This window comes from Pseudoliparis swirei, chromosome 2, assembly GCF_029220125.1.
Source record: "Pseudoliparis swirei isolate HS2019 ecotype Mariana Trench chromosome 2, NWPU_hadal_v1, whole genome shotgun sequence".
Taxonomy (NCBI): Eukaryota; Metazoa; Chordata; class Actinopteri; order Perciformes; family Liparidae; genus Pseudoliparis; species Pseudoliparis swirei.
Genome location: NC_079389.1, coordinates 2,437,719 through 2,459,134, shown reverse-complemented (window position 1 = coordinate 2,459,134; position 21,416 = coordinate 2,437,719). Strand labels below are relative to the sequence as shown.

At 46.2% G+C, this 21,416-nt stretch overlaps 1 protein-coding gene across 15 annotated transcripts in view; it reads right to left on the bottom strand.

The window, feature by feature from the left end:
• Window positions 1-19,123, bottom strand: part of mycbp2 (MYC binding protein 2) — a 68,794-nt gene extending 49,671 nt beyond the window's left edge. For all 15 annotated transcript variants that reach the window (XM_056429870.1, XM_056429919.1, XM_056429902.1 and 12 more), the window contains exons 1-11: window positions 18,445-19,123; window positions 16,181-16,256; window positions 7,402-7,617; window positions 5,129-5,282; window positions 4,833-5,029; window positions 3,644-3,886; window positions 3,146-3,217; window positions 2,913-3,009; window positions 2,755-2,828; window positions 488-626; window positions 227-303 (exon numbers count right to left, since the gene is read on the bottom strand). In XM_056429870.1, the coding sequence (XP_056285845.1) occupies window positions 227-303; window positions 488-626; window positions 2,755-2,828; window positions 2,913-3,009; window positions 3,146-3,217; window positions 3,644-3,886; window positions 4,833-5,029; window positions 5,129-5,282; window positions 7,402-7,617; window positions 16,181-16,256; window positions 18,445-18,725 (1,626 nt within the window). In that variant the 5' untranslated portion in view covers window positions 18,726-19,123. The remainder of the gene's footprint in view (window positions 1-226; window positions 304-487; window positions 627-2,754; window positions 2,829-2,912; window positions 3,010-3,145; window positions 3,218-3,643; window positions 3,887-4,832; window positions 5,030-5,128; window positions 5,283-7,401; window positions 7,618-16,180; window positions 16,257-18,444) is intronic.
• Window positions 19,124-21,416: the final 2,293 nt, after the last annotated feature.

Genomic DNA, 21,416 nt, shown 5'->3' with positions numbered 1-21,416 from the left:
AGCGCAGCCGGACCCGGGGAACATCCGACTGCAGCTAAGTACACACAGATGTTCCGAGACAAAGGGAATGTTGGTTTCGTACGATGGGCTTCATGTGGCCAGCGTGACGAAAGGAGGAAGAGAAACACAACTCATTGAGCTCTTCTGGGTGGAGCTGCACGGTTCAGCCCGTTAAAACGTCCGAGTTGTTTCTGTACCGTTTATACACAAATTATTTCACACTCACCTTCCCCGAGGCTGTTTTCATCAGAGCGAACTCCCGGCCTGCTCCGAGCAACGCCGCCTCTTCATCGAAGCCCGTGCCTGGCAGGACGACAAGCGGAGCGACACGATGAGACGACGTTGGAGAGCATGGCACTTCGTTTACATTTTTTATATTCATTTGGAGTTTCGAATCGACGACATTTGCGCGCCTCGTGGACCCAAACGCCCGGAGCGGCATCTTCTATCCGTGTGATGGAGAGGAGATGTATTTCCATCTACTCACTGATGATGTGCAGATCCTTCTCCAGGTCGAACAGAGAGATGCCGCAGGCGTGCAGACACTTCCTCGCCAGCTTCAGCTGCAGTTCCTGCTGCAGCGCCGGGTCTGAGCTCATGGTATAGATCCGCACCACGAAGCCGTCCTGCGGGGAAGTTTAGCCGTTTAGCTTCATGACTCAACGTTGCTACGGTGAGGCACTTAAAACGAGTCCAGCTGATCACTTGAGGAGACAGGAAGTCTCCTAATGAGAACACATCCCCCGCTTTCAGCTCGCTGAACCAGAGCTCTTAAAAAAGGGAACAATTCAAAATCAGGAGAAATATATTTAAAATATATAGTTTTTCTCGCCGTGAGTGACAAGCGAAGATGAATTCTTACTTATCATACTCAAAACACTTGAGTGCACGTGTGTGATTGACTTCAGTGGGGGATGAGGTCATTTGCTACATATGCATTGGATAAGCACGCTCCTTACTTGAGTCATGTCTAACCGGTGCTCCACTCATCCTCACACAATGGTGGGTGTGATCTAAACAATACTCAACAGTTGCACTTCGTTATCCGTGTTGGAACGACCCGCTGGCAGGTCGACGCATAACGGGTCACGGAAGGACGCCGTCTTAATCATCGTTTTTTAGCGGCCTTCGTTTCTGTAAATCCAGATTTAAAATACTCAACCAGGGACGTTTCTCAAACTAAAACGACTTTGACGGCGATTTAAAAAGGGGTTCTGAAACGCTGTGCGCTTTTCTTTCTTTTTTTTAACGTATGGGCGTGGATGCATCCTCTCTGACTCAACGCGAGGCGAATAACAGATGACGCAACTGCTCGTCAGACTGCAGGGGGTTCTCGTGGCTGAAGAATGGGGCGATTTACGAGGGGGGGGGGGGCGAGCACAGTAAAGAGAGGAACACACAACGAGGAAATAATTGGGAGACAACAGGGGTGGAGGGAAAGGATGATGGGTGAGCGTGGGGATGGTCAGGTTTCCCCGGTGCGGTTACTGATGACGCACTCATCTATTGTGCGCTGGCTCCCCGCGGAGCAGAGCACATGCGCCTCACATCATTAAATGATCTCTGCCGAGCCCCTTGACCTCCCATGGTTCCCGCACATCGCCCTCTCCCTCCCTCCCGTCTTCCCAGCATCTGAAACCTCCCTCGTCGTGCGATCCCTTCGATTTTCCTCCACCGCTAAGTGGTCTGCGCTGCGGTTGCATTTGCTGCTCGCGAAAAAATAAATAAATAAAAGATGCGTGCAGCTTCAGAGGACTCCCCACCCCTCCCCCATTCAATAGTCCATCCCCTCGATTAGCCCACAGACTGCTATGGGGCTGGCTGCGACGGCAGATATATGGATTTCACGGCTTCCCCTCCCCCACACATTATATAGTCCTTATGCAGATGACTGCTCCAGAGATTACGCTCCCTGGAGAATACCCACATCTGGTGCCACACGCACACACACAGACACAGCTACACCCCCCCTCAGTGGCACAGCTGGTGATCAGCTGGGAGAAAGTGAGGCTGAGGCCTGGGGGGGTGACAAATGCTTCACGGAGCAGTGCATGAAAAAAACGATTGGATTTTCATGAGGGGAATGCATATTCTGTGTGTGTGTGTGTGTGTGTGTGTGTGTGTGCGCTGAATGGCATCGTAAACATATGGTCTCTGCATTTCTCTTCGCCGCTCCCAAACGCTGACACTAGAGACGGACTCCCTATAATTTAAGTGCTGCGCTGAAGTTCGGGATGACTCGCCGCCGCCGTTGACTGATTTGTTTGTCGCGCCTGAAGCCGCCGGATACCGGGAGCGTTCGTCTCAAGAGCCGGTGCGGCGCAGGCTCGTGTCTCCGGGGTGTGACCACATTACGTCACATTTTAAGCTGACGCGTTTATCCAAAGCGACTTACAATCGCACACGGTAGACACGACTTAAAGCCTTTATTTACATCTAACTTTTTGCGCCTAAGCACTGCTTTAGAACATATTTAATGATAAGATCATTAGTTTATTAATTTAAAAAAAAAAAAAATCACTAAACTTGGATGACATCATCTTTATTTTCCTCTTATCCGACCTTGTTCTTTGAGTATTGTGTGCTAAGTTTTCCCACATATTGACGTTTATTTATTGATTCTATATTGTATAACGTGCAGCGTCCTCTTTAAAGCTGATGCCCGACTGACGGCGATTACATGTCGCATCTTCTTGAAGCGCCTCAGAAAAGATGAGGCGCGCTATCGTCACGGTGACTGGGAACGTGACGTACGTCTTTGCAGGCTGCGATCTGGTTGATGTACTCTCCATCGGTGAAGATGATGTTCTGTCCGTCGGCGTGTTGACCTGCAGAGACACGCAAAGTCAACAATAAGCAATGACTTAACTCTCGTGATGGGGGGTATATTCAAACAGAGCTCATCTCAGGACCTGGCATTGTGACGGTCCCCTCCTGCTCCAGAGTTTCGGGGTTGATCTTGATGGCCGACATCGTGTGGTTACTCGTGTCCCGGTACAACAAGTACCCCTGAAGACACACGCGGGACAGTCAGGAAGGATTTATAAGTCAAGCCTCGCAGCTCGCCGACACATATCGCCGATAACGATGAAGACGACGGTGTATGTTTCCACAGTCGCTTTCTGGATAGAGCTCCAGTACCAACCTGAGCAAAGCCCAGCCACGACCGCTTCTCCTTCCGGTTCCTGGTGCGGGACGTGGAGTTGTACACGTGGCCCTGTGAGGCATTGACAAGCAGCACATGAGCAGACGACCACAGACAGACCTCTAAAATATAGAGATTGATAAAGAACATGCATATATACATTATATATATATATATATATCTTGAGTCATTAACAAGAGTGTTCCATTACAAAGAAGTGTTATGGCTCTTTTTTATATAAATGGCGTGGGGGGAAAACAACAGACAACACCCGTCATAATAAATACCAACTGCAGACTGAGACCTGCAAAAGAACTGCTAATATCCTTCATGAAATGTAGGATTTATTGCTGGATTAGAGCGCACTAGCTTCAGCCTGGTGTACCTAATAAACTGGCAACAGGCTGAATAGCTTTATAGACATGCTCCAGTTATACGGTGTTCTTCTTCTAAGAATTTACCTAAATCCCCAGACTTAGGAGACACGGTGCCACGTACCCTGACGGTGCCGCCGTACCCGGAGCCCACTTTGTAGAGTCCGTCCTTGCAGAGCAGGTACAGGAAGGAGCCGTCGGTCTGCAGGAGGCAGCGCTCGTCCTCGTCGATGGCCGCCTCCTTCAGGATCCACTTGTTCATGAGGGCGGCGCGCTTGATGCCGTTCCCGAACCAGTCCTGGATCTGGATCTTTCCCACCAGGACCGCCTGCACGCTCCTCTGCAGGGCGTTAAGTATGGTGGGCACCTGGTGAGACATGCAGAGGAGGCGGGGTTAGAAGAACTGCCAACCTCGACTGGGCACCATGCAAATGCTTTCATAGTGGCTCTCTTTGCTCTGCATTCACTCACACACACACACTTTATGAAAATATATTTTAAAAACACCGCTGGTCTCACCCTTCACACACGCGTACAAACAAACAAACATGAACACACAGCCATGTACAGCACACTAGCACAAACTTCTCGCCTGCCGCCATTGTGATGATTCACAGCCCAGTCAATGACACGCACACACACACACAAATAAAACACGCTTCCCGTTTAAAATTCTACTCAAATCTGAGAAAGGCGGTTTTGATATGAATAAATAAAACTGTGTGAAACAAAGAGGAGCAGGAGACAAGACAGATTAAATGAGCTTGACATTTTCTAACAAATAAACATTTTCATATACAATTTGGTCAAAAACATCTTAACGCCGATTGGCCGACACGTCAAGTCAAAGATGTTTAATTGGGAAGACCAGGACATCCCCTTTTCTCCTCGTCTCACTCCAATCTCAATCTCAAAAACACTCTTTGGATCTACAGGATTCAAGTTTTACATGTTTTAAAACGGCGAATTTCGCCGAAGAGCGACATGTTTCCATGTTTACGCCCGTCATTTACACGGTTATCTGAAGTTCGGAGCGTTCGATGAATCCGACGTGACACACTCGCATCACTCCACCGCAAACAAGTAAGACGGTTAAGATAAGAACTCAAAAAAGGTTATTCGTCATTCCAGCTGTGTGTTTCATCGAATACAATTCCTCTGGAGAGACGGTGCTCAGAACAGGCGGTCAGTGTCAGGGTCAGAAACCAGACTCACATGCGTGTTCTTCCATCCTGTCGATTTTCCCGCCAGAGATGAAACAACTTAAGATGTTGAACAACAGTCCGCTAGTCAAATGGAGCGTGGTGCGTTACCTGTATCGTCTGGCAGGCGTGGCTGCCGTTGTTGGTGAGGATGGCGGAGACGGCCTGCAGGATCTTGCCGGTGTCTCCCCAAGCCACCACCAGGCTGAAGAGGCAGGCGCAGGACAGCGCCGTGATGGCCTGGCCCGTCGGGTCGTTGGGCCCCGTGCTCCGGACCGTGGTCTCCAACAGCAACTGGAAAAGAGACTCTGGAGGGAGGCGCACAGGTGGAGGAGGGGGGCGGGTTAGACGTCAGGTGGAAGAGGACCTTTAGGTTTGAGACGAGGGGTCAACGTGCTCGGCCTTACCCAGCACATCCGGAGGCTCGGTCTGAAAGCCCTCGGGCTGCTGACCCTGCAGCATGTCCAACAAGGCCTGCAGGCTGCGCAGGCACAGCGAGGGGTGAGAGAACCGCGTCTCTTTGATCAGCTCAAACACCCCGCACAGGCCGATGCTGATGATCTACACACACACACACACACACACACGCTGTGAGCTAATGAACACCGTGACTCAGGCCCTGAGTCTTGCTAGAGGAGCAGCTGGGATGCGGCTTCATAAATGTGGATGAAACATACCGACAAACAACAATCTCTTGAGGTTCACGTCTGATAAATGAAACAACTGATGCATAGAAATTTCAAAATATACACATATATATATATATATACACACACACATCTATACATCTCCATTTATATATATATATTATATATATTAGGGCTGTCAGCGTTAACGCGTTAATCTATGCGATTAATTTGGCCGCGATTAACGCACTAAAATATTTTAACGCAACTTTGTTTACTTCCGGTGTCGTTGAAGTTGTTGCACTCCTCTGAGTGTCAAACCACGGCAGTCCGCCTCCTTCCTCCCGTCTGCTGCTCGATATTCACAGAGAAGCAGAGGGCGACGTGTCGGTGACGCGGGGCGGAAGGTGCAGGTGACTTTTTTTTTTGCTCCGCTCGATGCGCGCGCAGACACGCCGGCATGGAGCTCTGCGGCGCGCGAGACGGAGAGCCGAGACGTGTGAACGACACGTCGAGACAGAATGACATGCTGCTGTAGAGACGACCAACAACAGACGTTTAGTTTAATAAAAGAACAAAGACGTCTTGAAGGAAATAACCGTACATTACTTCTGTTGTAATCTGGCGCGATAGAGAATATTACAGGGGGGCGGGGCCTCACCCTGATAGAATGGTGGGGGAAACACTGGGATGTGTCACATGCAAAAGCCTTTAAAGGTGAATTTACATGTTTTGTAAAATCGAGAAAATGAGCCCAGACTCCAGAGGGTTAATATGACATATTTGAATGTCAGTCAGTTACCAAGGCCACTGGTTCTGCTGCTGTTCAGTGTTAAAGATGACAGGACCAATGTGTCTCTAATACACCTTTTCTTACTAATCTGGATGTTTCACTGAAGAAACAATTTATCATCCACGATATTAAATACCTCGCTGGCCCTTTATAGGTAGGAGCCTCTTGGAAAACACAGCTCTGTGTGAAGTTTTGTCTTTAAAAAAAGAATATAATTAAACAAGTGTCTAAAATACACGCTGTCTGAAGTGATTACTCGTTCATTTAGAAGATTTAGTCTTTAGAAGAAAAAAAACTTTTAATCGCGATTAATGAATTTCAAAATGTGCGATTAATTAGTTACTTTTTTTTTATCGATTGACAGCCCTAATGTATATATATATATACATATATGTAGTTACATGTTTATTGAAACACTGTAGGACGGTGTGTTGGGGCGTGGGTTTAAGCAGCGGCGTTAATGGCCTTCATTGTGTGCTTAAAAAGAAACAATTGTGATTTATAAGACATTTAAGGCAAATATTGATTTTGTAAGTGCAACCGAAGGTGGACACAAGGGCTGACACGAGCAATCCCAAAACAATTATCATATATATATAAATATATATATATATAAGAGAGAGAGAGAGAGATAGATTTAATTGACAGAGAGAGAAATAAAAAGAGACAGCCCCAGTTTGCAGTCAGGAGCGAGAGTTTTAAATTCGGCACATCCCCACAGTTCGACTAGTTAAAATAATATAGTACCTTTAATAGCGGTAGCGCGTAAGACTCGACCGCACAGTTTATTATTTGGTTTCTATTTTTATTTTTTTAAGCATTTTTCCACCAAGCCTAAGGATCGATTTCTCCTGAAGCACCAATTCACTTTGGGACTTTTCCCTGGGGGTGAAAAAACAGCACATAATTATTTCTGTAGATCAACTTTGTACCAGCAGAGCATCAGCAATGCAGCCAAGCTCTGAAAAAAAGCTTTTCTCTTTTATTGTAAATGTGTCGCGTTGCCCGTCTATAAACTGGTGCTCGTATCTTTTTTTTGGTAGGAAAACCGACCGCTCTGACGAGGAGCGACACAGATGAACCGGCGGGCACGCAGAGATGAAGAGGTAAGCCGGGGGGAACCGAGGCTGTAAACCTCACGTGAAGCGGCTACAATGAGTCCTACATACCGGCCCGGGGAGATAAAGGGTCGATAAAAAAAAAGAAAAGAAAAAGGGCACAGCCGGGCTCTCGCCTTGAGACCGGGCCCCGCTGCTCGTACCTTTGGCAGCTTCACGGCCGGCTCGCGGTACTCCTCCTCCTCCTCGCTGTCGGAGTCGCCGCTCTGCACCGAGCTCCTGGAGGCCAGCGCGAGGGAGGCCTCTCTCTGCTGCCAGTCCAGCACACAGTGCCGCACGTTGCAGTACACATTGAAAGCAGACGGGTTGCTGTGCAGCTTGATGTCCGGCACGCAAAGGGCGCCATCGAGACTCTCGGCCTGTGGAAAGGAATACATAGAAAAGATAGTCAGGTGGGTAACCAGACCTTTATATAATTCGGTGCAACGATGAGCCTATTAACACCCCATAAACATTTATAAACAGTGTCCATTCATTAGGCGTGATGCTGATTGTCACGAGTCATGCTGCGGTCGCCTGTTGTGTTTAAACCCGGCGCTCGGTTCCCTTGGGACACTGAACATGTCCGTAAAGTTACTTTGACGTCGGCGACCCCGGTGGACAAGAGTGGTATTGTTGTTCCGAACGCCAGAGGCCCTTTTAGAAAAAAAACTCTCATTTTACTGCAGCGTGGCGTTACGCTCCGTCCTGGTTCTGGTTCCCTCCAGCAGGCCCAGCAGTACGGACTGGGCCTCCGGCAGCGGGATCGCAATGCTGGATCTGGGGGGTGGGGGGGGGGGGGCCGGTTAACCCAGCGAGGGTACGCTCTGCTCCTGGAGGAGGAGCCATGAGCTCCATTCCTCCAGCTGAGTCGGTGCTGGTCTCTGTTTGAGGCGGAGGACCTGCGTGATGTCATCGTGTCGAACCCAAACTAGCGGCACCAATGAAGAGACTTCTCCCTGATGGCCACGGTCCCATATGTCATGTCTCATGGAGGAATCAGTATTAAATTAAGACGATTTCCTAACCAGTAAAAATCATCATGATGAAAATGAAACGTGACATTTTTCAACATAAAAATCTCCTTTCTTAAACAAAGTGACCGACAGCGTGACGCCTTGCTGTAAGCGCGTTTCAATCTGGTCTCCGTGGAAACGATCGGCTTGTCGTGCTGCATCGTGTCACATTGACGAGCAGCTTGAAGGCCTTCCCTTTGGCGCTCGACTTGGAAAGTCCTCAGAGGACCGGAGGTCCCTGAACCTACGTGATTCCAGGCAGACGCGTCGGTCTTTACACCAGTCGGTTGTGTCTTCATGCCGAGCCGGTGACACATCCGTGGTCTGAAAAGACTCCCCGCTCCTCTGGAAGCTCCCTTTTGTACGCAGCGGTCTGGCCGAGAGTTTACCCGTTTCTAGATCAGCTCAACGCGGTTTCAAAATGACTTACCCAACATTTTACATCACCAGTGCAGGGGGAGAATATAGAAAAAAAAGTTGTGTTCAACATAATGTTGTTTTTTTAAGTAACAAAGCTTTAAAATATCTATTATAAGAAAAGAAAAAACTAGATGAAAATGAAACCGCTGAGAAGACAAGAGGGAATGACCACCGATGATATGAATCAGCACGGAAAAAACATTATCTAATCTATCTGGAGCTATATTTAGGAGATTCTCCCTTCATTAAAGCAGCGTTCTGGTCCCCATGGAGGCTCCGACAGAGAGAAGGTAAATCATTTTGCTCAGACTGTTAACAAATGAGATTTTGGGGCTAAACTCAGATTAGGTGCTGTACTTGTATTCCTTTACACGAGGGAATCCAGCCGGGATATAAATGAGGTAGAGAAGTCAAAAGGGAAGGTTTGCAATAAGAAACCATCACAACAACAAAGCCCATTACACCCAAAACATCCTTGTGATCAGAGGAGCTACATCCCACCAGAGCTTCGGGATCTACGGCCTGAGGCAACCTGCAGAGTCCTATTGATCCATCGGGCCGCTCATGCAGCGTTGCGCTTTTGGCATCCCAATCGTGTGATGTCATCTATTTGGGGAGAAAGGTCATTTGTTCTGGGCTCAAACGGGTGAGGGGGGGTATCAGCTCCCCTCGAAGTCTAACATCTTTATGAATGCAATAATGTGGTTGCCGCTCTAGCTTGGAGGCAGTTAAAACAAAAATACCTCAGTTGATGGTTTCTGTTATTTAACCAGACTTTCACGAGATCAAATATGATATTATCTGATTTTAGTATTAAAAGGCAACATCTGCAAAGCTCAAGCAAACAAAACAGCTGAATCTGAAACGCAGAACTCGCTCAGACTCGGAAACAAAAGGTGCAGCAACACCAGAACACAGTGAGATGTGACCGTCGTCTCCTGGTGCCGTCACATGTCGGCTTATTTGAGGTTTTCCTTATGCCTACAGAAACAAAATGACCTTATTTCAGCAATAAATTATGAGAATATATATATAATAAAAGTAACATGTTTTATATAAACACACAACATATGTATACGCACACACATAACATAAGTTAGCTATACACAAACAACCTATATGTTATATATATATATATATACACACATAACATATGTTGTATACACATAACATATGTTATATATAACATAAACATATATATATATTAATAACATATATGTTATATATATCATATATGCACACACACAAAAGATCAATCCTCCAGAAACAACACTGTCTAGGTTGTTAGGTCAATTTGACGTCATGGTTACACTATTGCAGGATCCTCACACACACACACACACACACACGCACACACACATACACGCTCGGTGTTTGATGGGTTGCACTGGGCGCGGCTGCTTTGAGCTACGTCACGAGCTACGTCAGCAGAGGCCCGACGGCCTGCCGACGTCCTGCGGTTCTCCCAACAGCACCGACATGCCGCTTCTCTGGCGTTTCTGTCTGCACTGAGGATTTAATGGACGTCTAAAAGCTCCGGCGCAAAGTTCTCCGACAGCACTTACACGGACACGCATTTCACACTGACGCCTTGATGGAAAAGGAGGAAAAGTGGTCATCTTCCAAAGCAGGGTGGGTGGATGAGTAAATACGAAAATGTATCAACAACAGGAGACTATCTTAAATCAGGAATGGTCATCCAATAATCACTAATAATAAGCCTGTAATTACTCAATCTCCTGTGTCCGTGTTGAGCGAGTTAGTTTGCATTAGGAAACCGTTAAACGTCCTTCTCATCATGCAGCGGACATAACATCTTTCATCCAGGATGGTTGAAAGAGTATTTGGGGATTCAAGAGGGGACTATACCTCCAGAGCAGCAGTACGTTTTGTAAAACGACCTTCTGCATATTTATCTCTCGGAGAAACGAATGCTCTGTGACTCACACAAAATACAATGCTCTTTTTTTGTGATTCCGTCTTTTTTTGTAATCAATTCTTCAAAAAGTGAGACGCTGTAGAGTCGTACTTCCACACAACACTGTTGTTCTCCGACATATTTCATTTTACCCATGTATACTTGCACCATGAGCACATCGTGTTCACGTCAGCCTCTGAAACGCATTATGTTCATATGCAGCTGTTCTGCAGTGGCGTTTAGTTCAGCTGCGTTCAATGCAGGAGTAACTAGAACGGGCACTCGGTAGAGCGCATACCTTCGCATATCACAAGATTGGGCATTGAATTATGAACATGTTGGCATTAGTTGCATGCCAATTGGATAGAAATTGACCGTGCTATGGTAACAAGAAGATGTTGACCTTTTCATGACCTTGACCTTGACCTTTGACCCAATCAATCCCAAAATCTAATCAAATGGTCCCCGGATAATAACCAATCATGCCACCAAATTTCATGTGATTCGGTTTAATACTTTTTGAGTTATGCGAATAACACGCATAGAAATAAATAAATACACGGCGATCAAAACATAACCTTTCGCATTGAAAATAACAATAATATTACTGATATGACTGGTGGGAATTGATTGCAAATACAATTGCAATGTTCTGATACATTGAAGAGAGATGTAATCCTGTCAACATCATATTTACTCTGCAGTGTCACAGAGTTGCATATGAACGTAATTTGTAGGCGATGCCGTTTCTTTTTTTTGGAAAAAATCCCATCACACATCCTCGCTTCCACGAGACGTTACATCACCCCCTTCACTCGGATGATAAGTGTTTATGCTCGGTGCTTTGGTCCGACTCCACTTCCATGTTTATGAGCACGGACGCAGACAGAGAGGCAGAAGAGGCTCTTTGAAACCACTCTGACAGCGCCGGTGTGCGAGCACAACGACACTGACACAGCAGGACTGCCTGTGGACCCGCCCACGTGTTCCCCCCCGCCCGCCTTAGTGGCCATTCTCCGCCTCCATGGAAGATCTTCCAGGACATCGACTCACCGGAAAAGTCAACCCCGAAGAGGACGAGCCCACTTCCTGCCTGGAATAATTTTGAGGTGAACGATGACAAAGCGCTGGAGCCTCGGCCCATCTCTGCTACTATCACATTAATCTCTCTTGCCAAGTGGCTGTCATGAAATTAAATCCAAATACCGGCTAACAATATTTCAGCCCAACCACAGAGCAGGGCTATACTCTCTTTCTCAGGAAGGAATATATTTATATAATACATGTATATATTTAAAAGATACCTTTAAAATTAAATGTTCTGAGTCATTTATTCAACATTTCAATTTGTATATAACATTCCTCAACACAGCCTGGTAGGTAGCAGGATTCTGAAAGCATCATTAAATGCCACCTGAATCTTTTTCATTGTTGCTTTACTATTCAAGATTCAAGATGTTTTATTTGTCACATACACACACAGGGTGTGCAGTGAAATGAAAGTGGCAATGCTCAGCAGGAATGTGCAAGGGCAACAAGTACACACTATTTACAATAAAAAAACAACACAATATTTACAGTAAGTGTGTGTGTGTGTGTGTGTGTGTGTGCCTAAGAGGGGCAGTTGTGTGGGTCTATGTGGGGGTCCTGGTGAGGTCGGAGTTCACAGTCCTGATGGCCTGAGGAAAGAAACTCCGTCTCAGTCTCTCTGTTCTTGCAGCGTGACTACGGAGGCGCCTGCCTGACCGCAGCAGCTGAAACAGTCTGTTGTTGGGGTGGTGAGGATCCTTCATGATCCTGCCGGCTCTGGTTCTGCACCTCCTGGTGTACAAGTCCTGCAGGGTGGGAGTGTAGTTCAATAGTGCGCTCAGCCGAACGCACTACTCTCTGCAGAGCCTTCCTGTCCTGAGCGGAGCAGTTGCCAAACCAGGCTGTGATGCTTCCTGTCAGGACGCCTCTACAGCTCCAGAGTAGAAGGACTGAAGGATCCTCTGGGAAACTTTAAATTTCCTCAGCTGCCTGAGGTGGTAGAGGCGCTGCCTTGCCTTTCTCACCAGAGTGTCTGTGTTCGTTGACCATGTCAGATCCTCGGTGATGTGGACTCCCAGGTATTTATACCCGCCCACCCTCTCCACAGTAGTCCCGTTAATCCCCAGTGGTGAGTACGCGCTCTGTTGTTGTACCCTCCTAAAGTCCACAATCAGCTCCTTAGTTTTGGTGACATTCATGATGAGGCTGTTGTCCTGGCACCAGAGTGACAGATCAGCAACTTCCTCCAGGTAGGCCTTCTCGCGTTGTCGGAGATCAGGCCCACCACCACTGTGTCATCCGCAAACTTGATGATGGTGTTGAGCTGAACCTGGCCACACAGTCATGTGTGTACAGGGAGTACAGTAGGGGCTGAGGACGCAACCCTGGGGGATCCTGTGTTCAGGGTGAGGGATTTGGAGGTGTGTCTGCCCACCCTGACCACCTGTGGCCTGGCGGTCAGGAAGTCCAGGATCCAAGCACACAGGGGTGTTCAGTCCCAGCTCAATCAGCTTGCCGCCAGTCTGGAGGGACTATGGTGTTGAAAGCTGAACTATAATCAATGAACAGCAGTCTCACATAGCCCCCTCTGGCCGTCCAGATGAGAGAGTGTGGTGTGCAGTACCTGGGAGACAGCATCATCTGTGGATCTGTTTGGGCGATAAGCAAACTGCAGCGGGTCCATGGAGGAAGGGAGGAAGGCGCAGATGTAGTCCTTTATCAGCCTCTCAGCATTTCATGACCACCGAGGTGAGGGCCACCGGTCGGTAGTCATTCATACATGCTGGAGAAGCATTCTTGGGCACAGGGACAATAGTGGATCTCTTGAAGCAGGCGGGGACCACGGACTCAGCCAGGAGAGGTTGAATATTGTGGTGAACACTGGAGCTAGCTGGTTAGCACAGGTCTTCAGTACTCGCCCAGATATGCCATCTGGACCTGCAGCTTTCCTGGTGTTCACCCTCAACAGAGCCCTCCTCACACTGTGCTCGGTCACAGAGAGTGTGTGTTCATCCCCAGCGGTAGAACTCACCGCTACGCTTAACGGTGTTGTTGTTAGCGGCGAGCTAGCGCTGTTGTTGCTAGCCTCAAACCGTGCATAAAATGAGTTCAGGTCGTCCGCTAGGGATGCGTCGGCACTCACCATAGCGCGGGGTCTGCTCTGGTAGTCTGTGATAGTCCGTAGCCCCTGCCATAGGCGCCTGGTGTCGCGCGGCTCCATCTGTGATTCCACTCTGTCTCGGTACCTCCTCTTGGCTTCCTTCACCGCCTCCTCAGTCCATAGACCGCTGCCTTGTACTCGTCCATGTTGCCGGATACAAGACCGGAGTTATAGGCAGCAGTACGGGCGTTCACAGCTTCACGGATGGATCTATCAACCCACGGCTTTTGGTTAGGAAAGACCCTAACTTTTACCGTGGGGACGATGGTGTCCGTTAAGCGTTGCTATGAGGCTCATTGCTACTTCGAACTCGCTGACGTCACTGGAACTGGATTGGATCATGTCCCAGTCGACGATACTCAGAGCGTCCTGTAGCTCAGCCTCTGATTGGTCAGACCACCGCTTCACGTTCCTCGTCACTACCGCTTCCCGCGCGATCTTTTGCCGGTATCCGGAAGCAGAAAAATGGCGGCATGGTCTGATTTCCCTAACGGAGGGAGAGAGACAGCCTTGTAGCCTCTCTTGAATGGCGTATAGCAGTGGTCCAACGTTCTTTCCCCTCTGGTAGCACACGTAATGTGTTGGTGAAAGTTCGCATGACTTTTTAGGTTTGCCCTATTAAAGTCCCCAGCCACCACCACAGCCGTCGGGATACTTGTTCTGATGCCGACATAACACATCATGTAGGTCCGATAGTGCTACGTCGGTGTCCGCTTGTGGTGGTATGTAGACGGCTGTGGTGATGACCGAGCTGAACTCCGGGAAGGTAGAATGGACGGCATGAGATCGCCAGATGTTCCAGGTTCGCGAGCAGGAACGAAAGAGTCTTAATGTTCTTGGGGTCGCACCACATGTTGTTCGTCATGAAGCAAACCCCTCCACCCTTAGATTTACCAGACTCTTCCGTTCTGTCTGCACGGAAAACAGAGAAGGACTCGGTTGGGCATATGACTCGATCCGCACCAGCGGGTCAGCCACGTTTCAGACAAAAGATATTACAGTCCCTTATGTCCCGTTGGAATCTGATCCTTGCCCTGACATCATCCATCTTATTTTCCAGAGACTGGACGTTAGCAAGAAGGATGCTGGGCAGAGGTGGGCGGTGGGCTTGAACTCTCAGTCTGTTCCGACCCGCCCGCTTCCTCGATGTTTCTCCCGTAGTAGCGGCTCCACTGTTGTTGATGTGGTTTTCGTACGATCTCTGCCGGCCACGCTGGATCGATGGAAAAAGTGGACAAAAACCCTTGTTTTGCGCAAAAGTTTATGTCCAAAAGTGTGCTGTGGTCGTATGCTGTTAGTGCCGATGTGTTTGTGGCAAAGAAAACATTAAAAATAAACACAAAAACTAAAAGAGCGCACAATCTCCGCGGAGCTACCTCGACGGCGTCTGGACACAGCCGCGCCATCTCAGTGGGCTGTATGGAGAGGAGTACAGGAGGCTCTAAAGAGAGCAGTTTTAACATCTTATATTATATTTACGTGCCAGCATGTTGGCTTGTGCATACAGTTTGCAACACTGCACATCGTCATCATCACTTCGGTCATTCTTGATGATGTGACACCCAAATATCTGACTTTCTGCACCACATTTAGCTCCTGGTTTCCCCCCAAGAATTGGCTTCTAATCTGCATCGATTTCAGCTATGATAACACTCCTTTTAAATTAGTAGATATCTATATATATAATTAATATATATATAATATATATATATATAAATAATATATATATAATATATTGGACGAAGGAGATGGAGGCAGGCAACTGTTGCCGTGGAGATAGGGAACGCATTAGGTCGCTCGGCAACAGGCCATCATGCACAAGCCAGGGCCACTCCCATGTGTCTCGTTCTGCCTCTCCACCTTCCTGACACCTGACCACAGTGACCAGCCACCGCCAGTGACATCAACCAGTTTCTCCTCAACACCTTCAGCATTTCAAAGAATCCAACTTCACCTTTAATCTCATCCTCAACCTGTTGATTTGATTCAGAAGAGTCGAACCAGCTGGGAGGATTATCGGTGTCTATGGTTGCAAAATAAAACCGCCAGCCATGTTATTTGTATTATTATTAAAATGCAAAATACTACACGTCGATATATAATTAAAATGCTAGTAGTACTGAGAATGTTAGGCATGACTATGCCCACTGATGTTATATACTGCACCCGTTTGTGATTTAACACTGCAACAACAGTGTTACGTTTTCATTGAGGGGGGTAGATCATTTGGGTTATTATGTAATGGTTTAAAAACAGCCATTCTACAATGTAGCCTTGGCTTTACAACACTTCAGAACATGTGTTGAAAACATCCCAACAGGAATAAAGCAATCGACACAGTACACAGAATAACAAGTATAATATTGTGGAACAATTAGTTGGACAATCATGCACCTTACCTTTGTTCTTGATTTGACTTTTGACTTGACCTTCTGTCGCCTTTTCAGTTTCTTCTTACTCAAAGCCTTCTTTCCCCTGAAAGTACACAGAGATCACTCAGTAATGCAATATATACAGCAAGGGCTACACTCACACAGCATCAAGTTTCATCCGATCACGAGCGTTACTGCATGTACGATGCTGCGAGGAGAACAGGGCGGTCGGGTTTCCGAGTTGACACAACATTCTTTAACTCATTCACGTGTTTGGAACAGCCGGTAACATCTCCAAAGTGTCTCTAATGATAATATCACTTTCATTTACAGCCTATATCTTATGAAGCTAACAAACGTTGTGCCCTTGGAGGTGCAGCGTACCCATGGTCCCCATCAGACTGTGTCTCTACATTCAGTATAACTCATCTTGAAAAAGACCCAAAGACAGCAGAAGTTGATTTCAGTACTTTGGGTGCTTATAACCTCTCTCTCTCTGTCTCTCTGTGTCTCTCTCTGTCTCTCTGTCCCTCTCTCTCTGTGTTTCACATTGGCTTCTTATGATTAATTTCCCTAACAAATCAGGCTGATTTGTAGCATGATTTTGCCTAACTAGGTTCCATAAATAGAAAGACTGCTGAATAAGGAAAGGCGGTGCATGAATTAGTAATCATTACTACTACACTCCACTAAACACAGAAAAGCAATTCATCTTAAAAAGGCTTTTTTAAAGCATTGATACAGTAATCGTGTCCACTTCTTACTTAACGAGATTCCGTGGGTTTTCGTTGCACTATCGATCCGTAACGGTTCTGTCAGGAAGAAACCTAAATGTATAGCTTAATTCAATTACTCCTGAGTTAAACAGACTATTGATTTCTAATAGCTTGTCAAGGAAGCTTCGGGTTCTTCAGCCATGTGAGCATACGGTGACAGCCTGGGTTACTCTGACCCAAACAAACAATATTCAAATTAAGGCGAAAAGAAATGTCCACCTGATGTTTACGACAGCGGCTAAATATCGACGGATTTACGAGAGAATCGTGAGAAAATACTATCTGGCGCCTTGTTTTAAGGGGTTTGCAATCTGCACATAATGTACACAACATGTTTCACAATCAGATCAAATGAAGAAAGACTGGTGACATGTGAATATGTTGCACCTCTCATTGTTTTGGGTTGATTTTGTTCTTGTTCACAGACTTCTAAATCCAGGCGTACAATGTCAGACACCCTGGAGCAGTGCATTGACCCAAGCTTAAAAGCAACTGTACAGGGAGGGGTTGAGAACAACAATTCAGTTAGTGAGGGAGGATGCTGCAATGATCGAGCTCCTCTCGTCCACAACCTGACTGACAGGATGACGTAACTGTATTACCCGCTTATGCCAGAAAAGCAACAGAGTTCATCCACCTCTCAACGCATCCTCCTCGCCCATGAAGGGCCGCAATGTCTGACGTGGAAGGCCATTTATGCACACACACAAAGTATTTCACTTTAACGTGCCGTGTGTGTATTATTGGTTTAAATTGGGTTTTCTTAAAACAAATAAAGCACTGAGTTTACGTCGGTATGTGGGCTGATGCTCCTCAACGTCAGTGAACGTTAGCTAGCAGGAGGAACGGTGACGCCGTTGGGCCTAGAAACACACAGCTCACTGGCTTTCATCAAATGATACTGAATTATAAAATATGGTGACAACTCTGGCAGTTAAGCTATTAAAGATGTCGAGCAACACATAAAATGGGATGTGAGCTAACGCGAGTTACGTTACACGTTAGCTGAAATCCAACCGCTGTTTTGACAGTTAGCTTGCCCAGCTTGTTTTGGATATTGCCTTGAGAGCATTTCTTCGTGTCGTAGTGTCGAAGTTGGTATTCTATCTTGTATTGCTGTATGTCAGTGACAATGTGCTTATGTTTAGAGACACAATGTCCAAAAAGCACTAACTGTGCAAACCGCTCGAGCACAGGTGAACTAACGTTAGCTTAGCTGGCTCCAACAAGCTAAGGAAGTCGATTGCCAAAATGCTACTTAGCGAGCTAACCCCTGCAAGAGGATGCGCCTAAATGATGGAGACATGGCGCATGCATTGTAGTTAAATCCCCCAACTTGTGTGGCAAAAGTCCGGCGAGCTCAAGAGACATAACCATCAATGTAGGTGTAGCGGGTGGTCACCGACGTGCCGCTAAGCAAGGGGTTAATGCTAGCTTACGTTAGCCAAGTTAGCCCACACACATGACAGACCAGCCGCTGCGATATCTGGATCTCTTTGCACGTTCTCCACTCACCTTCCTTGGTTTATCCCTTGCTCTTTATCGTTGATAGCGGTGGTATAAATCCGCCTGTATCGTTCGGCCAGAGCTCGCCCTGAGAGTAAAAGCTGGTACCGAGTCCGACAATCCGACTGGACTCCGGGTGTCGGGCAGGAACCCATACCCGAACCGATGGTGGTAAACTCGGCTCCTGCTCCAGAAGCGACCCGGACACCTAACCCCATCGACGGCGATGAGGAAGGTAGAATCCCCCCTCCACCACCACCGGCCGCTGCCGCAGCAGCAGCACACATCATCGTTTTGGAGAACAATGCATATAATCACACAAAAGATACCACAGCGAGACTGTATCTAGCCATCCGATGCAATCCGGTTGTCATTAAAGCCTCCACAGGGTCACATTATTTGTCCACTCAGAGTTGCCGAAATACCACAATTAGCATCCCCGGCGCCCGGTTTATTATAAGAGCGAATCGCCGATCTGCTGGTGCGACGACAACGTCCGCTCCTCCGACCGCGGCGTCAACGCGGTGCTCGTCTCCCGTGAATATGTCCTCTCAAGCCATAACATGTTTTCTCGTGGAGAACTGCAGAAACGGCACCGTAAATTCCCGACGATCTTCCCTGTCGTGATTTATCGGGCTTCAGTCGCTCCTCGAGTGTTTTCTTGACCCCAGAAGAGGCAGCACCCTCAGTTGCGCTGCCATCTTAGCTCCATCATCCCTCCCCTCCCTGGCGGAGTGTTGCGTCGCTGGCATGCCGGGATATCTTCAGACACCATGACGCGACGTATGTGATCGATACATCTCCCTGTGTGTACATCTGGTAATCTGCCCTTCTTCATTCAACACGCACGCATAGACAATCGTGCACGTGAACATGAAGCCACATTATTAGACTATACTATGTATACTATACAAGCTGTATTTGTAGTTGTTGACGAGAAATGTACATTACATTACATGTCATTTACATTACATCACATACCATTTACATTACATCACATCTCATTTACATTACATGCCATTTAGCTGAGGCTTTTAAGTGACTTACAATAAGTGCATCAACCATGAGTACAAACAACAATAATCAAGAAAGTAACTTTTTTTGAGAAAGTTAAACTACAAAAATACCACGAGTACTACCATGAGCAATACCATAAGTACTACCATGAGTAATACCATAAGTAATACCATGAGTAATACCACAAGTAATACTACAAGTAATACCATGAGTAATACTATAAGTAATACCATACGTAATACCATGAGTAATACTACAAGTAATACCATGAGTAATACCATGAGTAATACTATAAGTGAGACCATGAGTAATACTATAAGTAATACCATGAGTAATACTGTAAGTAATACCATAAGTAATACCACAAGTAATACTACAAGTAATACCATGAGTAATACCATAAGTAATATCATAATTAATAGCATAAGTAATAGCATGAGTAATACCATGAGTAATACCATGAGTAATATAATTAATAGCATGAGAAATACCATAAGTAATATCATAATTAATAGCATGAGTAATATCATAAGTAATATCATAATTAATAGCATGAGTAATAGCATGAGTAATACCATGAGTAATAGCATAAGTAATATCATAATTAATAGCATAAGTAATACCATAAGTAGCTAATACCATAAGTAATACTACAAGTAATAGCATGAGTAATAACATGAGTAATACCATAAGTAATACCATGAGTAATACCACGAGTAATAGCATGAGTAATAGCATGTAGCTAATACCATAAGTAATAGCATCATTAATATCATGAGTATTACCATAAGTAATAGCATAAGTAATACCATAAGTAATACCATGAGTAATACCATCAGTAATCATAAATAGAGGCTGAGGCCACGTTGACGCAGAGCTGTTTAACTGTCAAATGTTGTCATTTCCTCTCAGACCTCCTTCAGATACTCATTAGTTTGCTCGTAGGCTTTGATTGCGTGTTCCTGGTACAGTGATGGTCTTCCTCACTGAGCCGGCCCCCACCTGAGGCCTGCATGGCTCTGCAGCAAAAAGTGTGCACCTATTTTTATGCATGATGAGGCATGTTGTGGCTCACACTTGGCGAGGTAGCAGATGCAATAAGGGTTTGTTTATGCCTAGAAAACCGAATGACATGGGAATATATAGAAGTGCAACATGCAGGAAGTGGGAGCCGGAAGGAGGGAGGAAACTAGGAGACGTCCAAAAGTACATGGCAGGAAAAGCCCAGACGCACTGCGATGCACACAGAATACAGGTGCATCACATGGCAGGTGCACGTGGGATCCGTTTACTTTATGTGTATCCATCATGTTGTCATCCTGAACCTGTATATTGGTGCAGTCTGCCGGCGACACACATCACATCTGTTGCACGGCCGTCTATCCTCAGTCGCTCTTCCTGAGGGTTCTTCTTCTTTTTTTATCCTCTTAGATGGTTTTTGGTTGGAGTTTTAATATTATCTCAATCAAAGGTGTATAGAATGCACAGTTAATTTGCTATTTTTTATTTTTATTTTTTTAAATATATACTGTATTGATGCAGAATATGACATACAGGGATCAAAGAACAAGTATTTTCATTTTTGTGTGTATGTATTAGTAAGTTTACAATTGTAAAGAAGAAAACAGGAGAGTAAAACAGGAAAAAAAAGTAAAGAAAGAAATATAAGAAGAAGAAAAAATGACATGGCAAAACAAAATACAAAATAATGCATGGTTTATTTGCGTAGCATATTTACAAAATGCCATACTGAATCCCCCGAATCAGTTCAATTTAATGTAACTTTTTCCTCATTTTTATTTTTTTGATGGTGGTATAGATGTATGTTGGTGTGATGTGAATGCAGACCTACAGAGAGAGAGAGAGAGAGAGAAATAGATGTACACAAGCCCCGCTGCTGCTTTATTGGCTGCCAGGCGGCGCCATGGCCCAATGACAGGCGAGGGTCTGTCTGCTGTCTCCCC